General features: G+C 39.2%; 1 protein-coding gene and 1 long non-coding RNA gene across 3 annotated transcripts in view; both read right to left on the bottom strand.

Moving 5' to 3' along the window:
- The window catches only part of si:rp71-81e14.2 (uncharacterized protein LOC100002239 homolog), an 81,113-nt gene that overhangs the window by 44,302 nt on the left and 16,480 nt on the right, over window positions 1-20,331 (bottom strand). Inside the window, exons 4-5 of one of the 2 annotated variants that reach the window (XM_052558364.1) lie at window positions 3,865-3,905; window positions 1,835-3,706 (exon numbers count right to left, since the gene is read on the bottom strand). The exons of the other annotated variant lie outside the window; for it this stretch is intronic. Coding sequence (XP_052414324.1) covers window positions 3,694-3,706; window positions 3,865-3,905 — 54 coding nt within the window. The 3' untranslated portion in view covers window positions 1,835-3,693. Of the gene's footprint in view, window positions 1-1,834; window positions 3,707-3,864; window positions 3,906-20,331 lie in introns of those variants that run through there. 2 annotated transcript variants of the gene reach the window in all.
- On the bottom strand, window positions 6,553-8,847 carry LOC127959300 (uncharacterized). The gene is made up of 3 exons (XR_008154236.1): window positions 7,736-8,847; window positions 6,914-7,643; window positions 6,553-6,828 (listed from the first exon to the last, which is right to left on the bottom strand). It is a non-coding gene; the product is annotated as an uncharacterized LOC127959300 (long non-coding RNA).

Below are 20,331 nucleotides of genomic sequence, written 5' to 3'. Positions count from 1 at the left end.
TGCCTCTGAATGAGTCAGCGGGACAAGAATCTAAGTTTACCTCCTTTGATCCCCATAGTCAAACAGTTTACTTATTTGGGTATTACTATATTTTCCTCATTTCATATTATTTCTAATTGTAATTATAAATCACTCCTAAATAAGATTAAGGAGGACTTGGATAGATGGTCCCCCTTATGTTTAGCTCTTCATGGTAGAATATCTACAATTAAAATGAATGTGCTCCCCAGGGTTAATTTTTTATTCTCCATGTTGCCTCTTCCTCCACCTGAATTTTTTTTAAGGAGCTAAACACAGCCATTTCTAGATTTATATGGATGAAGAAAAAACCCAGAATCAGACTTAAGACGATGCAGCGTAAGAAACTAGATGGAGGTTTGTCTTTACCTAATTTTGATTATATAATTTATCCTTCATATAAGAGGAATCAGAACCTGGGTTAACTCAGATTCTCCGGTTCCTTGGCGAGTTCTGGAAGCGAATATTATCCATCCAGTTCGATTACAAGATCTTCCCTTTTCAGGTGTTTCAAAATCTTTAAAGAAAACTTACTGACCAATTATTGAATATTTGCTCGATGTATGTAAAAAGGTGGAGAAAATGATGGGTGGACCTTTCTTATATACTAAAACAACTCCATTATGGCATAATAACCGTTTATGCACCGGCAACAAACCCTTTGTTTTTTAAATCTGGTCTGATGCGGGTGTTCATACTTTGAATGACATTTATGGTGGTAATGGCCTCAAATCGTTTCAGGACTTAAGTGTAGAGTTTTCTTTACCTGGATTCTCTTTTTTTCTATATTTAAGACTGAGGTCAGCTTTAAAGGCCTACGGCGTTCCTTGGGCCACCAATGTGCTTACTCATCCTCTGTGGGAATGGTTGAACATTGATACTCCTTCTAGTGGTTTAGTTTCTAAGATTTATAATTCCATTCTCATATTACAGTATACTTATATTCCAGCTATCCACTCCTGGGAAAGGGATGGTCTTGTTCAGCCTGATTGGGATGTGGTATGGGCCAGATGTTTTACTGCTTCTAAAAATCTTGCACATCAGATGATACATTATAAATGTATTAATAGAGCCTATTTCACTCCTAGTGTACTATATAAGATGAAGGTTAGAGCTGATCCTCACTGCCATTTATGTAATAAATCCACAGTAGGCTCTTACCTGCATATGTTTTGGGAATGCCCGGTGGTGGTTCCTTTTTGGAAAACTGTATGTTCCGTCTTTTCAGATATCATGCATTCACATGTACCTCGAGATCCCCTACTTTTTCTATTGTTAGATGATTCCAGTCTCCAGTTGAATGCTCATCAGAAAAGGGCTTTATCAGCAGCAAGTACTACTGCCAAAAAGACTATTTTGAAATTATGGATAGAACCTTCCACTTCTTTAACTTTCACTTGGCTATCATACTTTAGAGACATTGCCTTGCTGGAAGGTACCACTGCCAGGCTCAACGGCGCAAAGGACAACACTATTCGGAGTTGGACAAATGTTGCGGAGATGCTGCTAGATCGGATGAAAAGTTGACATCCCTACTATGCTTCACTGATTTTTTTGTACTTTTATTTTTCTTCCTCTTTCTCTGTATAAGTGGACGGCTTCATGGCATCTGTTTGTACATAGTTCTTTTGAACCTTGACTTGTGATTTATTTCTGAAAGTGAAATTAATCTGAATAAAATGTTGATCATAAAAAAAAGAGAGAAAATGCACACATCCTTAATCCTGACCCCTCGTACTTTAAAACCACAGCGTTCCTTGTTTTAAGAGAAACTACTCCTCTTATTGGTACACAGTTTTATTCACAGATTCACACTACAAATCATGCATCTTTCACTTCACTTTTAAATGAACAGAATCTGAAAATGAAAGTTAAATTATCATTTATGTGAAGTGTAAGTGAAAAGTGATATAATGGCAGCAGTAGGCTACATACACAATTACACACATTTTTATAAGATTTTTTTTTTTTTTTTTTTTTGCATTGACATCATGAATGTTTGATGTATAAAGCTGAGAAGGTAAATTTAATTAAAATATGTGTATAATGCTTAACAAATGCTTAATATGCAATAATATTATTACTAAGATGATTTACAGAAAATTATTACCAAAACAACCCTCAGTGAGTAAAGCCAAAAGTGACATCCACTTCATAGATGGATACATAACAGTTTTTGCAAAACTAGATGGATATAATTCCTATTGCTGAAAATTACAGCTGTCATTTTGTTAAATTTGTTAATTTAAAATAACCTTGAATAATGAGTTCTAACCAGGTTTAAGAAAGCAGAACAAAAATGAAACCATTGTAACATTGCTTGTTATTGTTTGTATAAGCTGGTTACTGTTATAAATTCATTCACATATTTAACAAAAAAAAAACAAAAAAAAAAACTTTGCTAAATCTTTCCTATAATTTTCAGCAAACTCAATAAAAACCAAATTCAGTAAAACTCAATCAATTCAGTAAAACTAATTCAATCAAATCTATAAATCAAACTTAAAGGTCCCCTTCTTCTTGATCCCATGTTTTAAACTTTAGTTAGTGTGTAATGTTGTTGTTAGAGTATAAATAATATCTGTAAAATTCTAAAGCTCAAAGGTCAATGCCAAGCAGAATTCGCCTACAAAAAACGACCCGTTTGGACTACACCCCTCTAGTTCCTGCAGTAATAACGTCACTAAAACAGTTTATTTGACTAACCTCCGCCCACAGGAATACACAAACAGGGGGGCGTGGTCTTGTTGCGCTCCGACGGAGAAGAGGAAGAGCTGCATTTGTGTTTGTCGCCATTGAAATGCTGTTATTTTCATCTCGAATCCAATCATCTTTGTTTGGGCTTCCCAGGGATGCTGTACTTGGAGTTTAATGGTTACAATTTATGTTTAACTCGGTTCCTTAAAAATTGTAATCTACATGTAAAACTGTGCAGCAGATTTTGCTGAGGACAGCGAGCTTCCTCAGTCTCAATCAGTTTAATGCCGGATTCGCACAAATATTATTCTTGAAAGATGGAGCAGTTCCCTCTTTGTCTGGAGAAGGCGTTGTTTATGGACCACAACTGGTAAGTGTATTTTATTATTTAAGTTGGTGCGTTTAACAGTTTCTGTAACTTATTACACAACGGGCAATGCTGTTTAGCTTTGCTAACTAGATGTTAGGGCTGTGCAAAAAAACGAATGCGATTTTTATGCGCATCTCGTCAGTAAAAACGCTCCTGTGATTATAAGTACATCTCCAGCACATGCCCCTGCCCACTTGCTTCTCAAAACTAGCCAACAATCACGTTACCAGGAGGGCAACCTCAGCTGCTGTCAAATCACAACACAGGAACCGCTGGCCCAATCAGAACTCGTTACGTATTTCTGAAGGAGGGACTTTAGAGAACAAGGAAGTCATCAGCCCGTTTTTATGACAGTGAAAACAGCGGTATACAGATAGGTGAATTGTGTGAAAAATACTGTTTTTTTACACGCGAAACATGAACACTTGTTATATTGCACACTGTAAACACAATCAAAGCTTAAAAAAAAAAACGTGTAAAACGGGACCTTTAATACAACTCTGTTTACATTGACGAAGTAATACATTTGACAGTTATTAGTGTACATGATCTCTAAACCCACATTATATTGTAAATGTAAAAAGAATCAGGAATCAGGAATCAGAAAATCATCTCCTGAAGCTGCTCAGAATAAAAAAAAAAGAAAAAAAAAAAAAGACAGAGAGTGAACATTTCAGTCATATAACCGCACTAATGGGCAATAAGAAAAAAATAAATATAGTATATTAAACCATGTGTAGTATTGTTTTGATCTACACAAAACTGATCTATGGGCCTACCTGCATGCTGTCATCATTCTCCAGATCTTTATCAGCCCTACCTGTTTCATAACAAAAAATAAAAAAAATAGTGTAAAAACCTGTGCCAGGAAACTTATGCAAATAACCCACTCCAGCATTCCCTCATGAGAGCAGCTGAAAGAGAGTAAGAGTGAGATGTGTTTCAGAATGAGCCAGAGTTTCTATACTTTAAACATCTACTATTACATATATCTACACAGGTTGTAACTCAGATTAAACATCTGAATGGAAAAGTGGTCCAAATGGAGAAACTTTTCCAATGTGCAACTAATAGCCCCAGTTGAAACAGAAACAAAAAAGTGTTACAGAAGATATGTTTAACCAAACACCAGTTAAGAAAAAAAATTACACATATTTAATAGGATGGGCAGAAGGTCCTCTACCATCTGTTAATAAATTCAGAGCAAAGTTATGATATCACTACTGGCTGTCAAGCCTATGTTTTTAAATAGCCTTAAAGGGTATGTCTAATGCTATTCATGCAATCTGACTTATTTACACTGTTAAAGAGTCGGATTCTCATGCTAAACATGACCATAGTCTAATTTGTATTACAGAGTATTTCTGTGCCAAAGATAACCCTTCAGGGTTTGAATAAGGCTAGGCATACACTGTGCGATTTTCATCCGATTTTGAGCCGAATTCTGACTCGTGCAACTCTTCTTTGGGTCGGATTTTCAGCATTTTCGTGCGTCGTTTGTCATGCAGTGTTCGTGCAGTGTACAAGAGGAAACGAGAGGCGATTAACCTCTCCCGACCCGCAATCGGTTGGTCGGATGGATTTCTGACACTATTGAAACAGGGCTACGGACCGATTTTCCGCGTTTCCCTCACTGCACATGCGCGAAAGCATAAACTAAATCATGGTGACACGGCGTGTAGCGTGGAATGAAGTGATGGAGGGAAAACTTGTGGAGTTATGGCAAAGAAAAATAAAAAAAGAAGAAGAAAACGCCTGCTTTCCTCCAGTTTATGTTGCAAAATGGATAAACCATATTGGCCATGGCCTCCGAGCCACCTGCGCGTCTAGATATGCCTACGCCTTTTTTTTTTTCCTTTTGACGTTTCAGCACCCAGAATTGTGCATATCACCAAGGCAGTGCGTTTATCCCGGGAAAGCATGTTTATTCAGAAACCGCCACAAACATCCGGGTTCTGAGGGATCCTAAGTGTTGATTCGGTTGATTGCTCACGTATAGTGTGAGCAGTCAAATCGCAACTCGACAATCGGACCGTACAGTGAGCGCATAAAAATCATGAGCTTTGGCTTTACATCACAAGCGATCTACTCGTACAGTGTGAGTTGGTACCTTGCCGAAATCGCACAGTGTATGCCCGCCTTAAGTTTCGGCAAGGTTTCTTTTTTTTTCCAATTATGGCCCTGCATGATAACATGAAGGGCAGAATTCCTTGTATGGGCATTTCTCCCAGAAGAGCACATATACTCATCAACGAGAGCGAGAGCACGATCATCAACATGCTTCATTCATTAATTAGTTAAGACAATCAATAAACAAAAGCTGCACTTGCTCATTACTCTTTAGCTCCGCCCAACACTTTTCAGAGAAAAGCAATACAACTGTAACAGTCTTGTAAAACCAAAACCTTGGGAGATATGAAGGATTCAATATTACTTTATAGGTATTCAAGATTAACATGAGATTAAAAGTAAAGTTGTAAAGAAATATAGAGAAGTGAAAACCCCATTTCACGAAACATCATTGACTAACTCAAACTCATGACAGTTATGTTATGTTTAAAGGGGATGTTTCCCCATTCAGAGAGATAGGAGCTGCACTTGGATGCCCCGAGAGGCATTTCAAAGATGGCCGCCGAGTGACATGACTTGTCTTAAAGAGACTTTGGTGCACTGCTCTTGTCATATTATCACAACTATGCAGTGTTTTTTATCCACATAATGGCTGTGTCCGAAATCGTATACTTAATGAGTAGGTACTTGATTTCAATAAATACTTACTTAGCGAGCGCTAAAAGAGTATGTACAGTACTCCTCAGCCAAATCTCGTTGAGTATGAATGCAGTCCGCCATGTTTACATTATCATGTGACTTATGACGTTATAACAAGCGCAACAACTTATATGACAAATATATGACTGACTGCTACAGGTTTAATATTTACTATCTAAATATTTTGGTGCTGATGCAATTTGCTTTGATTAAACACCTCATAGCATCAGTAACTTCACAACCCTACCTCTTACGGTTTTCCTCAGCGTTTGCAGTATTTGTAATATCTGCACAAAGGAGACGTCAATCAGCTGCTTTTGAAGATCTCGCCTTTGGAGAAGACTGTTGATTTTACACTTGAAAAATGTAAGTAATACTACTTAAAAATTAAGATTATCACAGGGAGCATATCTAGCCCACCCCAACACTTATCAACAATAATAATGATAAATGGTGACTAATAATTTTTATTTTTTTTTGTAAAACAAATTGTATTTTTTTTTTCATATCTATGCATGAATTCACACTAGACAAATGCAGCCAAGATGAATACATCTAAATATTCAGTCAAGTAAAGAATGAATGCATGTGTTAATGAAACAATTAGGCTATATTTTATTTACTGACAACAACAGGAGACATGAATAAACAAGTAAAATAATAAAAGTAACCATCACAATAAATAAATAGAAGTCAACAACAGATGAAACAAAGCTTTATTCAAACATTGTTCTGTTTTTGACCGTTTACAGACGGTGAACACACATCCGTCCATCAGGTCCCTCACTGCTGCAGTCAGACTGAATCTGATCATGATGAGAGAGGGACATCGAGTCCTTGTCTGAGTGCACAGAGAGAATGAAGAAGACCACGATGAAGACGCTGGACCACACAACCCTGAACAAGAGCAGGAGAACATGTGCTGCCGTGTCTGCTCCAAACAGCTGTGTGCTGCTCACCATGAGCATGACTACCTGTAAAATATTTACACATAGTAAAACGCTTTATATCATGTTGTCAGCATTCTATTTATTGCTGAATTTAATTTCATATTTTTACAATTGCATGTTAATTTGATATAGCTTCATTATTTCTGTGGTGTAGTGAAGTGGACTGGTCAGCAGAAGGTTGCTGGATCAATCTCCACCGGTGTGTCTTTACTCCCGGTGACTGCAGAGGGATTGAGATCCTATAATAAGAGCACTGTAAGTCACTTCAGATAAAAGTGTCTGGCAAATTAATACATGTAAATGTGAATTTTGTGAATGCTTTTTTGTGTCTTGGGCACAAATGCTCAATAAAGCTCCTTATTTCTTAAGCTTTTTTCTTCAAGGTACTACTATAATATTAATGCATGCATAAATTTAATACAGTTTCTGTTTGGGGTTTTAAAGGGTCAGGTCATCTAAACATAAATTCAGTCATTAATGACTTGCCTTCATTCTGTTCAATCCTTTGTCCAAACACAAAAGGTGATTTCGGTCAAGTTTCTCCTGCTGGTTTGTGTTCATACAGTATCAGTCAATGGAGCCTGACTTTCAGATTCTTCATGACATTATTTGATGATACTTTAGAAACTTCTGAAACTTAGGTTTATTGACTAATGTTGTATGAACAGAAACCAGCAGAACAAACTTGGCTCTGGGGTCGCTGAAGATGAAGAGACCACAGCAGCATCTGGTCCAGATGAGAAAACAAGAGGAGATGCAGTGATGGAGCATTTCACCCACCATGGCACTCCATCTTCTCCATCCTCAGTGCACACAGCTGTCTGCACACATTTCAGATCCTATAAAGATGCACAAACACAAAACAAAAGCAGTCATTTTAACAGCACAGTGTCATTTCATTTCTGTATTAGAAGTAACAGAATGATCTTACTTTAGATTTTGGTTTCAGGTTTTTTTTTTCACAGATGCTGCTGTCACCTGCTCCACCACAAAATATCTGCATCAAATGTACAGCAATCAAGAATCAGAAAAGTGCTGTAATAACTGTTTATTAATAAACTACAACTTATCTGAAAGATGTTTTATTGATGACTGTAGTATCCTCACTGATAGACATTAATGGCAGCGTTCATCATCAGTTTCTCTGCAGCAGATAAACACACGTGTGTCTCATCTGTCCCTTTAACATCCAGACAAGAGTCAGTCTCCTCTGTGATTTATCTGTGATATACTGCATTTACATGTTGAGATAGATGCTGATGTGTTCACTCACTTTATCCAACACAAGAGCTCCACTATTTATCAACAATACTAATGGTCAAATTAAATAGATAACTTATGTGTATTTAATGTAGATTTACTTACATTACTTACATTCATCTAAAGCAATGTAGACAGTGAATTCTACATAACAAAAACATCTCTCACTCAGATGAACATTCATGTGATTTGCTCTTTTGCAATTCTCTAACATTTCTCTGTCTTGTATTAAACAGACATTTAATCGTTTTTAAGATGTATATGGTTCATGCAAATCCACTTTGGAGATGTACATGTGTTTACTGGAGATCCGCTTTTCACTTTACATAATAAAACCTGTTTTGTTGTTGTTTTTTACAAATATACTGTTATGTTACTGGCTAGCGTCTTTACACCTTAACAAATCAACAGTTTACTCTACAGTAGCTCAACAAATACGATTTTATCACATGGGAACCGTGTTTTGTTTTATAATACTCACCTTTGTAAACACCCACGTCGCTGCTCTCCTTCACGTTCGATGACGATTTATCCCTTTCGTGTGGCATCCTGCGATTGAAAAGTATCTATCGATGAACCCTTCAGAATCTTGGCTGAAGCAGTAGGACATCCGGGGATTTCTCGCCTACTGTTTAATGGTTTAAGGTTTCGGACATACTTATTTCTTTACATCCTCTTTTTCCCTACTATATAGTAGGTGAGTAGGGATATTAGAACGCAAATTAAGTATACGTAAAACTGAATCTCGTAACAATTATTGCAATTCTTGCCTACTCTTTTATGAATGCAAAATATTCAAACATACTAATTCGTTGCATACTGCTTTTTCCATATTATAAAGTAGAGAAGTATGCGATTTTGGATGCAGCCATCATTTATTTTAAGTTTCAGACATTTAAATACACATTAGTACTAGTAAAACAATACATTTAGAGTTTATAAAACACATCTAGAGAAGCAACACTAACAATCTATTAAAATATAATTTGCCCATGTGTTTTATTCATATCAGATATGTCGCAAGAGTCCTCCTTGACGGTCAGCCCAAAGCTTTTTATCTTTTATCACATAGTGTAAGTAACTGTAATGTTCTCTATTCTTGTCCCAGTTCACCAGCCACTTATTTCTTGTATTTCGGGAGAAACTGATGAATTCTTGTGCTATAAAACTGACTGACAGGACTCTCTGAACTGCAGTGTGAACAAGCATGGCGGTGCCCATCTCACATTACAGATCACGCTCAAGATCAGTTAGAAAGATTTTTAAATGAGAAAACATACTCATTTACAAATATTTGTGAATCAGAATATCAAATGATTGATAATAAATCACACTATTCACACTTAGTTGGAAAATTTGAGTTTATTCGCTTAGTCCTTCTGATATTTGCCACTGGCTCTGATGTCTATTCAGTCGTTAAACATTAAATATAATTCATTTGGGTAAATATAACAGGTAATCTTTGGTATTTATTCAATTAATATATTAATAATATGTTAAAATGAAAATAAAAATAAAAAGAGGCAATACTGTTTGGTATAATATTTCGTTTCATTGTAATGCAGGCTATATAGGGCTACACATTTCCCTGAACTACATTTCTGCAGCTATTAATATGTTTAAATTAAAACTAAAGGAGTGGTGTTTTTTTTTTTTTCAAGTTTAGATTGCCTCCGCTCTTCTTCTTCTTTTTGATTTAATGGAAACCAACTTCCAAGGTGCATTCTGCACCCTACTGTGATGGAGTGTATAAAGAATGAACAAACCCTCCTATATTCTATTATATAACCCACTATTCTTAATAATAATAATAATAATAATAATAATAATAATACATTTTATTTATAAAGCACTTTACATTTTAAAGAAAATCTCAAAGTGCTACAATAAAAGCAGAAAAAAAAAAAACAATCTAAAAATTAAGTTAAAAAACAACTGCCAACTAAAACTAACAAAATTAAACATGAAAAAAGTTTTAAACATTGAAAAACTTTTTAAAAAGATACGTTTTTAAGTCCTTTTTAAAACCATTTGTCGTTTGTGGAGCCCTCAAGTGTTCAGGAAGAGCATTCCAGAGCCGAGGGGCCGCGGCACAGAAGGCTCTGTCCCCAATTGTACGGGACTTAGTCTTAGGGGGACGGAGCCGGTGGGTATTTGTGGAGCGGAGGGAACGTACTGAAGTCTGTGGAGTTAGGAGTTCTTGAAGGTAACTGGGGGCATTGCCATGGATGCACTGATGTGTGAGAAGGGAGACTTTATACTCAATCCGGGCAGAAATGGGAAGCCAATGCAAAGATCGAAGAATTGGTGTGATGTGTTCATATTTACGCACTCTCATCAGGATCCCAGCGGCACTGTTTTGTATGTGCTGGAGTTTCTGGATGCTCTTGCTAGGAATCCCGATGAGAAGAGCGTTACAATAGTCCAATCTTGAGGAGACAAAGGCGTGAATGAGTTTCTCAGCATCATGTAGGGTAAGTGTGGGGCGGAGTCTGGCTATATTCCTGAGGTGGAGAAAAGATGTTTTACAAAGATGTTTAATGTGCGCCTCAAAGGTTAAATGAGGATCAAACTTGACACCAAGATTGGTGACTAATGATGATAGGGGAATATCCTGGCCAGAGAATGTAATGCAGGTTATGGAAGATGATCTGATCTGATGAGGGGAACCAATGAGAATAGCTTCTGTCTTTGAACTATTCAGCTGGAGAAAGTTATGAGTCATCCATGCCCTTATTTCCTCCAAACAGGCAGTGACTGTTGATAAAATTGTTGATGAAGTTGATGAATGAGTGTCAGTTTTGATGTATAATTGTGTATCATCAGCGTAACAATGGAACGAAATTCTCAAACGACTGATGACTTTACCGAGGGGTAACATGTAAAGAATGAATAAAATAGGTCCAAGAACTGAGCCTTGTGGAACCTCGCAATTAGCAGCGTGTAAACGGGACCTAGAGCTTCCCATGGCCACAAATTCAGATCTATCTGTGAGATATGACTCAAACCAGCGCAGGACGGTGTTATTGAGACCAATAGAGTGGTGCAGCCGTTTAAGAAGTATACCGTGGTCAACGGTGTCGAAAGCTGCAGAGAGGTCCAAGAGGACAAGGAGTGATGGTGAACCCGCATCAGCTGTCATTAGTAGGTCATTTGTCACTCTCACTAAGGCTGTTTCTGTGCTGTGGGCGGAACGAAAGCCAGACTGAAACTTTTCAAAAAGGTTGTTGTACTTGAGGTGATCGTGAAGGTGCCTGGCAACTACTTTCTCCAAAACCTTTGAAAGGAATGGTAAGTTGGATATCGGCCTATAATTAGCAAGAGTTTGAGGGTCCAGGGTAGGTTTCTTGAGTAGTGGTCTGATTATAGCCATTTTTAGAACAAATGGTACATGACCAGACTGAATTGATTGGTTTATTATCATAGTGATAAAAGGACTGATAACAGAAATATTTGCTTTCACCAGAGCTGTAGGGAAGGGATCAAGGGCACAGGTAGAGGATCTCATCCCCTTGATGATGTCCTCAACCTCTGGTTGAGTAACTTCTGAGAAGCAGCAAAGTAACCTCGAACCGGACTGCTGATCGGCAGTTGGAAAAGATGAGGGAGATGAAACAGAAAAAGAGGGAACAAATTTTAGCAATTCTGGTTCTAAAAAAGGTCATAAAATCATTACATTTTTCTTCTGTAGCTCCTGTAAGAGGAGCACTTTGGGGTTTAAGGAGATGATTTATGGTGGCAAACAATTGTTTGGAATTGCCAGGACTATTTTGAATAATATTTGAATAATACTGTGACCGTGCTTCTTTGATTGACTTCAGATAGGCTTTTTAATGATCCCGATAGGCCAGCTTATGAACAGTTAGTTCAGAAGAGTTGTACCACCGTTCAAGGGCACGTCCAGCTGCCTTCATTTTTCGCAGGTCACTTGTGAACCAGGGAGCTGAACGGGAAAACGTAATTGTCCTAACTTTGACGGGTGCATGGAAATCCAAAATGCGGCTCAATGTCTGATTTGAAGAAAGGAGATGTTGAAGGCTTAAGGTCACGTTTTCTGTGTTAATCTTTTTCAAATTTCTAAAACGTATTTCACGTTTAAGCTTCATGTAGGAAGACGGAAAGGACAGCTCCATGGAAATGACCTTATGGTCAGATACACCCAGATCATATACAAATGGTGCGCTTAAAAGGGATGACTCAGTAATGACCAAATCGAGAATATTCCCCTTGATGTGAGTGGGGACATCAACATATTGTCTGAGATTTAAGCAGTCCAGTAATTGCAAAAATTCTATAGCAAGATGACAAGTAGGATTGTTAACATGAATGTTAAAATCCCCGAGTATTATTATATTGGAGGAGGTTGCACAGATAGTTGAAAGAAAATTGTACAACTCTGAAATGAAGTTTGAAGTTGATTTGGGTGGCCGGTAAATTAATAGTACTGTCATAGGGAATGGAGGCTTACAATTAAATGCCAGACATTCAAAAAAGGACAGCTCGGGGATGTCCAAAAAGGACAAATCCAAGTGACTGCGGTAGATGACAGCCAAGCCACCACCACGGCCGGAGCTACGAGCTTTTTGAAGATAACAGTAGCTAGGAGGGCAAGTCTCATTTAAAACAGAAAAAACATCTGGTTTCTGCCAGGTTTCTGTGAGGCACATTATATCCAAACTTTTGTCACGAATGTGATCATGTATAAAGCCGGATTTGTTAGTGAGCGATTGCACATTAAACAGTTCAATTTTAAAATTGGATGAAGTAGTAAATCTCTGTATTGGCCGAAGTAGGCTGTGATCCACTCCACGTTTTCTATCCATCTCCATGTGTGGCGCTGTTGCAGTGTCTCCTGTGTTACTAACCCACAGAGTGTCAGCGCTCTGATGACGTGGAAGAGATGCGACAGGGCGAACAGCTGAGCAGACAGAGGGGATAGCGTCACCAGACCGGATGTAAACAAGTTTTCGCCGAACGCTTCTGTGGATGTAACGAGGCCGATTAAGGAGACCAAGTTCTTTAATGACTGATATACATGATGGAGTGTTATAGTTGTTATATTCCATCAGTTGAGTGGCCGAGTAGTTCATTACGCCAGCCGCACGGACTCCACGTCTGTTGTCAACTGCTAGCCACAGCTGCAGTATGTTAAGAAAAAGAAGAACTCGGCACCAAAATGTCATCCGTAATGTGGCTGGAAAAAAAAGTGGATCCTGGTAGGCGCCACAAAACTGTAAGCGCTAGAAATGCATGCAGAACTAGGAAAAGCCGTGGCTAGTTCGATACAAAGTTTGCCTCAGGCACTTGCTTCCAACCGCTACCAGTCAAGTGGAGTCATCTAAATCGATAAGATCCATACAACAATCCCAGTTTGAATTCTGACGAATCGTACTAGTTAGTTACAGTCATTAAAATAAAATCATTAAAATCAAATTAAAACTCAAAACTCGAGTGGAGAAGCGGCAAACAGACAGCGCCAGCGTCCTCTCCCCCCGGAACCCACTGTTAATAAATCTCATGATGGCGTGCATTTGTTTTCCTGAATTCGGACCATAATTTAATAAGCTGGTTATATTAAATTCCTTGCATCCTACTGCTTGTAATTCTTCCTTAAGGATCCTCCTTTCTATTTCATATGTCTTACATATCTTAATAACATGTTCTACAGTTTCCTCTATTAAACAGACATCACATAGACCCGTGTCATGTTTCCCTATAATGTATAAATCAGGCAATTCTCTGTGCGAAATCTCTTCTTTGCGTGCACCTGTGCTGTCTGCCCCAGATATGACTCGTCCGTTCCAGCTTGAGGTGGATGCTAGTGCGCTTGGAATAGGAGCTGTCATTCTTCATGAGGGTGCTGATGGAATCAGCCACCCAGTGTCATACTTTTCAGCTAAGTTTAACCGTCATCAGTTGAATTACTCAACTTTTGAAAAGGAAACTTTAGCAATGTTGTTGGTGTTGCAACATTTTGATGTTTATGTGGGGTCCAGCTCTTGTCCAGTTGTTGTTTTTACGGATCATAATCCGTTGGTATTTATGAGTAAATTGTATAACCATAATCAACGACTGATGCGTTGGGCTTTGATAGTTCAGCCGAATAATTTAGAGATCCATCACAAAAGAGGATATGACATCGTGGTGGCAAACACTTCGTCTCATGGATTGGTTTAGGTTTTTCTATGGTTTTATTCAAAATCTGTTTTCTTTTGTCCTTTTAAGGAAGGAAAAATAATTTTTTTAAAAGTCTAATTCTTCCTTTAGGGGGAGAAGTGTTATGGCTTAAGCCTTATGAGAGTTGTATTTGTATTTTGTGTGTTTTTGTTTGTTTGTGATCTGATTAGGCTTTTTCTTCTGAGTGTTAGGCTCCGCCACTGCACACCTGTGTCCTGTTGCTCTGATGGCTCCTGCTAGAGTATATAAGAGAAGTGTGAACCAAAATGAGACATGCAGCGCTGAAATCAGTGCAAATCATGATGCCCAGCCAGCTGTTGAAGAAAGCTGTGTTCGATTTGATTTTTTTTTTTGGTTTGACCTATTTGTCAGTGTCTGTTAAGTATATTCTTTGACTTTGGTATAGTTTAAGTTTTATTGTTATTGTCATTTTCAGCGTTTATTTGCACATCTTCTCAGTTAACAGCGGCTCTGTGTAGTAAACAGCTGCTCTATGTGAAATCACGCACCTGAGGGAATTTACTGCTGATTAGAGAACTGGCTTTACTGACGAGATGTGCATTAATGATCGGCCGTTCGTGATCGGAGCACCCCTAACCCAGAGAAATGAATGTACTCAAACAGTACACTAACTGAACTGCTGTGAAAAGAGAACTGAAGATGAACACCGAGCCGAGTCAGATAACGAACAAAAGATTGACTCGTTCTTGAGTCAAGAACCGTTTCTGTCAGATGCATCTGATTTGAGAACCGAGGATCTGTTGATACTGCGCATGTGTTGTGTGATTCAGTGTGGAGCAGACTGACACACAGACTGTCTGAACCGAACTGTTTTTTTTTTTTGGTGATTGATTCTGAACTGATTCTGTGCTAATGTTATGAGCGCGGGTAAATCAAAGGTTTGAATCAAGGGAAATCATCGCAAATGACGTCATAACGTCGAGCGGAAACAAACCGCTGAACCGTTTTCTTCAACTGGTTTATTGAATCGAACTGTCCGAAAGAACTACTGGTGATCTGAAAACCGATGCAACTGATTCTTGACTCGAGAACAAGTCAATCTTTTGTTCGTTATCTGGCTCAGCTTGATCTTCATCTTCAGTTCTCTCTTCACAGCAATTCAGTCAGTGTACTGTTTGAGTACATTAATTACGCCGGGATATTGGTTTGTTTTAAATCAAAGCGAGTGCCAGCCACATTTAAAAAGTTAACAGCTTAAGTCACTTGTGGATTAATGCTTATGTGAACCATTTCAAACGATTCAGTTCGATTCGTGTACTGGTGGAAGAAGATCCGGTTACTTCAAATGATTCGTTCGCGAACCAGATATCACAAAATTTCAGTGTTTTGAAATCTCACAACAGACCAGAAGAGAAGACAATGCTGAAGTCGTAGTTTTTGCTATTTTTGGACCAAAATGTATTTTTGATGCTTCAAAAAAATTCTAACTGACCCTCTGATGTCTCATGGACTTCTTTGATGATGTTTTTCTTACCTTTCTGGACATTGACAGTATACCGTGCACACAGTTTCAATGGAGGGACTGAGAGCTCTTGCACTAAATCTAAAATATCTTAAACTGTGTTCTGAAGATGAACCGAGGTCTCATGGGTTTGGAACGACATGAGGGTGAGTTATTAATGACATAATTTTGATTATTGGGTGAACTAACCCGTTAAATTGCTCTTGGCCTCGCATCTCCTTTTATGTTGTGGACCCCTTTCTCAACGAGCATCTTATAACAGGGGTTTGTAACATGATTTAGATTTGAATGTCCTATTTGTAAATGTGTGAAAATAACTTGTTCTTTTCTACTTAAGTTGTGAATTATTTTGCTTTTCTTTTCTTTTTTTTACCTTTTAATAGTGTCGACCTGTATAACATGAGTCCCAAACTGTCTGCCATTTCCTATTACAAGCTTCTAAAATAAAATGTTTTCCTTCTGATGTACTGAGTGCAATGTTTAATTTTCTTTTCTTTTTTTTTTTTTTAAATTCTTTGGCAATTTTGTCTGCTTCCTCATTACCTTGAATTCCCACATATTTTGGTACCCACATAAATTGAATTATTATTCTCATCTGCCAGAAACTGTATAACCTAATCATGGTTTCAGTTAAAATGTCAGTTCTATTTGTTTCCAATGATTGTAAACTCAAAAGGACTGCCATTGAATCAGATCATATTATGGATTTATCAGGTCTAACTTCATACACCCACTCTAGTGCCATTAAAATCTCAGCTATATATACACTGATTGCACCATCCGTTATCCTTCCAGCCTTCCTCACCTCAAACTCTGGAACATAAAATGCAACCCCTGTCCTTCCAGTATCTGTACTCTTTGACCCATCTGTATATATTTGAAGAAACGAGTATGTGGCAGGGGAGGCGTGGTTTAGCGAAGTCTACAGCAGGAGAGAGAATCAGTAGACGAACGGTAAGTGAGTGGTCTGGGCCGAAATGATCAACACCAGTTTCTTGTTTCAGTAATTGGCGTGGATAGAGTATAAAACGCAAGGAGAGACAGAAGCAGTCGAGAGAGAGAAGGACTGCTGACTGGAACCCGAAGGAGTTTAGCGATAGTGTGTGCTAGTGTCAGAATAAAAGTCACCATTTTGTGTTTGTAAATATTACTTTTCATTTATTAAAACTTGTCAGCAGTCCATCCGACCCCTTGTCCTCTTCCTTTGCTCCTACGAACTTACTAAACTGGTGCCAAAACCCAGAAAGGGGAGCAGGAGTGCCACCCCTCCACAAGATAGGACCATAGGATGACCCGGAAGTGTTCCTAGAACTCTTTGAGAAATCAGCTGACTCGTGAGGCTGGCCCCGCAATCAATGGCTAGTCCGACTGATCCCCCTGCTCTCGGGCGAGTCCCATTTGGCTGCACAACAGCTACCGGTGGCGAACCTCCTGGTCTTCGGCGACCTGAAGAGGGCCATCATTCAGCAGGTCGGCCGGACCCCTGAGCAGCATCGCCAGTGGTTCCGTTCCCTGGACCTGGGGGAATCCAGCACTTCTGTTTCTCCTCTCTCTCCGCGCCAATTCTCCAATCCATTCCCATGCACTGGGGCCGCAGGGAGGTCTGGGCTGGCCTGTTGGCATTGCGGGGACCCACTAAATACCTGTGAGTATCCTCCATCAAGGAACACGAGACATCAGCTTGTCACAGGTTTCTCGTATTGCTGCCGTAGCTTCCTCTACCCCAGATTTGACTATGACAAAATACTGGTATTCTACTACCCCCTATACATCTTGAGTACAGATTTGAAGCATTAATAAATGTGGGTGAGGAATTCCCAAATGTGATTAAACATGGATCAGATCAGCCAGCAGCTAACACCACTACTAACAGGCGCTCAAGTTCGAGCAGACAGCAGCATTCAGCTCAGAGCGCTGCCGAGCCCAGGACTCCGATAGTGGGTGACTTTATTATCAGAAACATCAGTAGCAGGACTATAACAACATGCTGCCTTCCTCAAGCAACGGTCTCTGATGTGAACAAGGAACTTCAGAACATACTGATGAAGCACAAGGCTGCAAATCGAATCATCATCCATGTGGGAAAGAATGATACTCAGAAAGAGCAGTCAGAAATCCTTAAGAAGGATTTCAGTGAACTCTTTGAAACACTTTGAAGACTCAAAGTTCAGTCGTTCATCAGTGGACCACTCCCAGCAAGGGGAATAAATATGTTTTCATGGATGCTTGGGCTAAACACATGGCTACAAATATCTTGCAATATAAAAGGTGTGAATTTCATAGACAACTTCAGTGTATCCTGGGGTCATAGACAACTGTTTAAACTGGATGGCCTCCACCTAAAAAAACTTGGTGCTACAGTGCTTAAGGACAATATCCACTTTTCCCTCCGTCATCCATCAGCAGAGTGTGTCAATCCATTCAGCACACAAACACTGGGTCCAAGTCATCATGTGGTTGACATATCCCACAAGGACACTGACAAACACCGTGGAGCCAAAACAAGCACTGCGGAAGGACACTATCCCGGCTGATGCTTGCCAGCTAAAAGATTCAGCATCCAAGGTCACTTTCTGGAAAACAACCAGGGAAGCCAGGACAACATATCAAAGCCAACGGAAACACCAGAGACACAGCCCATCTCATCAGATACATTATCCCTCTCTCCAGCATCTTCACTTCAATGGAGGAATTGATGTATGGTGGGTCTAAACTCTCTCACTCATTCATTGCAAGCCCGCAGATATCCAAAAAAAGAAAATGTCGGGCCCATCTTAAGCCGAAGGGCAAACTCGTCTAATCTGCAGCCTATTATGTATCAAACTAAGATTGATGTTGTAAGCCCCCCCCCCCCCCCCCCCACACACACTTCATGCTATGGGCTCATTCCAGCTACAGAAGGCCCTGGTCCTTTTGCTGCAATCGTTTAAACACCTCAGACCAACACAAACATCCCCCTAGATCATCAGTCTCAAACTCAATTCCTGGAGGGCCACAGCTCTGCACAGTTTAGCTCCAACCAGTTCCGAATCACGCCTGCTTGGAAGTTTCTAGTGATCCTGAAGACGTTGATTAGCTGGATCATGTGTGTTTGATTAGGGTTGGAGCTAAGGTGTGCAGAGCTGTGGCCCTCCAGGAATTGAGTTTGAGACCAATGTCCTAGATGAAGACAGAAACTAACAATTGGAATTTGTATTAAGTCAAGTCCCAGACCAGGGTAGTTTACACCTCAATGAGAACAGAAGGAACTGCTGCATATGTGAGAGAGTTGTTTCCATTTTCCATTTTCTCTCAGTGAGATGTGGGAACAAATGTCTGTATGTTAATGTACTGTGTGTCTATAGTATGTTTCAGAAGATCAAAGTGTTTGAGGTTTCTGTAATTCTTACAATGTAAAGACACAAAGCACTGCCATCAAGTTAGCATCTTTAAGCCCTTTACGTGCAAACATCGCCGACGGCCCCAGTTTATTATTGTTTCACTTTCACAGCACGTTAAACATCACTCTCTTACTTGATCTGGACAAACTGTGCATCAATTGAAAGTTTAAAGACTCTAGCTTCGATATTTGACCAATATTTTTATAAAATAATGTTGCAGTGACAGTTATTTAGTAATTTATGTCAGGAGTGCAAAATAATAAATCCGTATTATGCCCCATTTTGAATAGAAATTCACCACTCATTGATATTCAGTCAAGTCTGTAGCGGTTTATTTGTGTTCACATAGGCTGTGTCCAAATTCAGGGTCTGCATCCTCCTTAGGATCCTTCCTACCCGGTTGAAGGAGGATGGGTCCTCCGACGACCGCAAAAACCGGAAGTCGGTGTTTGTGAATTTGGACAGCCTACCCTTCTTTCAGTTCCCTCCCTTAACCGTTGCTCATATCCTGTCGCCTAGCAACCGTGACAGCGCCAAGCAAGACGCCGGTGAAGAGCTCATCGTTCTCTCCCCGGAGCTTTATAAACACTTCTGTCTGCTCTTTCGTCCTTAGAAGCGTTAAAACAGCTACAGCTTCAATCACTAACAAATAAGCTGTGTGTAAGGGGATATTCACACAGGCAGTAAGGAAGAAGCTAGTTTACAAAAGTAAACGTTTTTTTTTTTACATATACACGTACACATGTAAAAAAATGCTTAACGCTAAAACAAAATGCCTAACTAGAAAACCACTGAAAATATATCTTTTTGAAAAGCCAGTTTTTAAAAAACATCGAAAATAATACTCCTCCCCCACTCCGCTACCGCTCGCTTCGTCCTGCCGAAAAGAATTATGGGATAGGTAGGACGCGAAAGGATCCATCACACCCATCCTTCGAATTCGGGGAAAAGGAGGACGCATTTGTGGGCCGCATTTGAAGGATCCTACGAATTTGGACAGCCTTCGTCGCGGCGCTGTGACGTAACATCCTTCAAATGCGTCCTCCGAAGGATGTAGACCCTGAATTTGGACACAGCGATAGACTCACTGAACAGCGTCAATAAGGATTTATATACCAAAGATGCATATCTGTGGAGATATGTGGATATATTTACTGATGTTTACTTCATATTTCTTCAGACAGAATCATCATTCCTATTCATTTTCCACTGATTTACGCGATCTGA

The sequence above is a fragment of the Carassius gibelio genome, chromosome B6, assembly GCF_023724105.1.
Source record: "Carassius gibelio isolate Cgi1373 ecotype wild population from Czech Republic chromosome B6, carGib1.2-hapl.c, whole genome shotgun sequence".
NCBI classification, from domain to species: domain Eukaryota; kingdom Metazoa; phylum Chordata; class Actinopteri; order Cypriniformes; family Cyprinidae; genus Carassius; species Carassius gibelio.
This window is presented reverse-complemented; position numbering and strand designations above follow the sequence as displayed.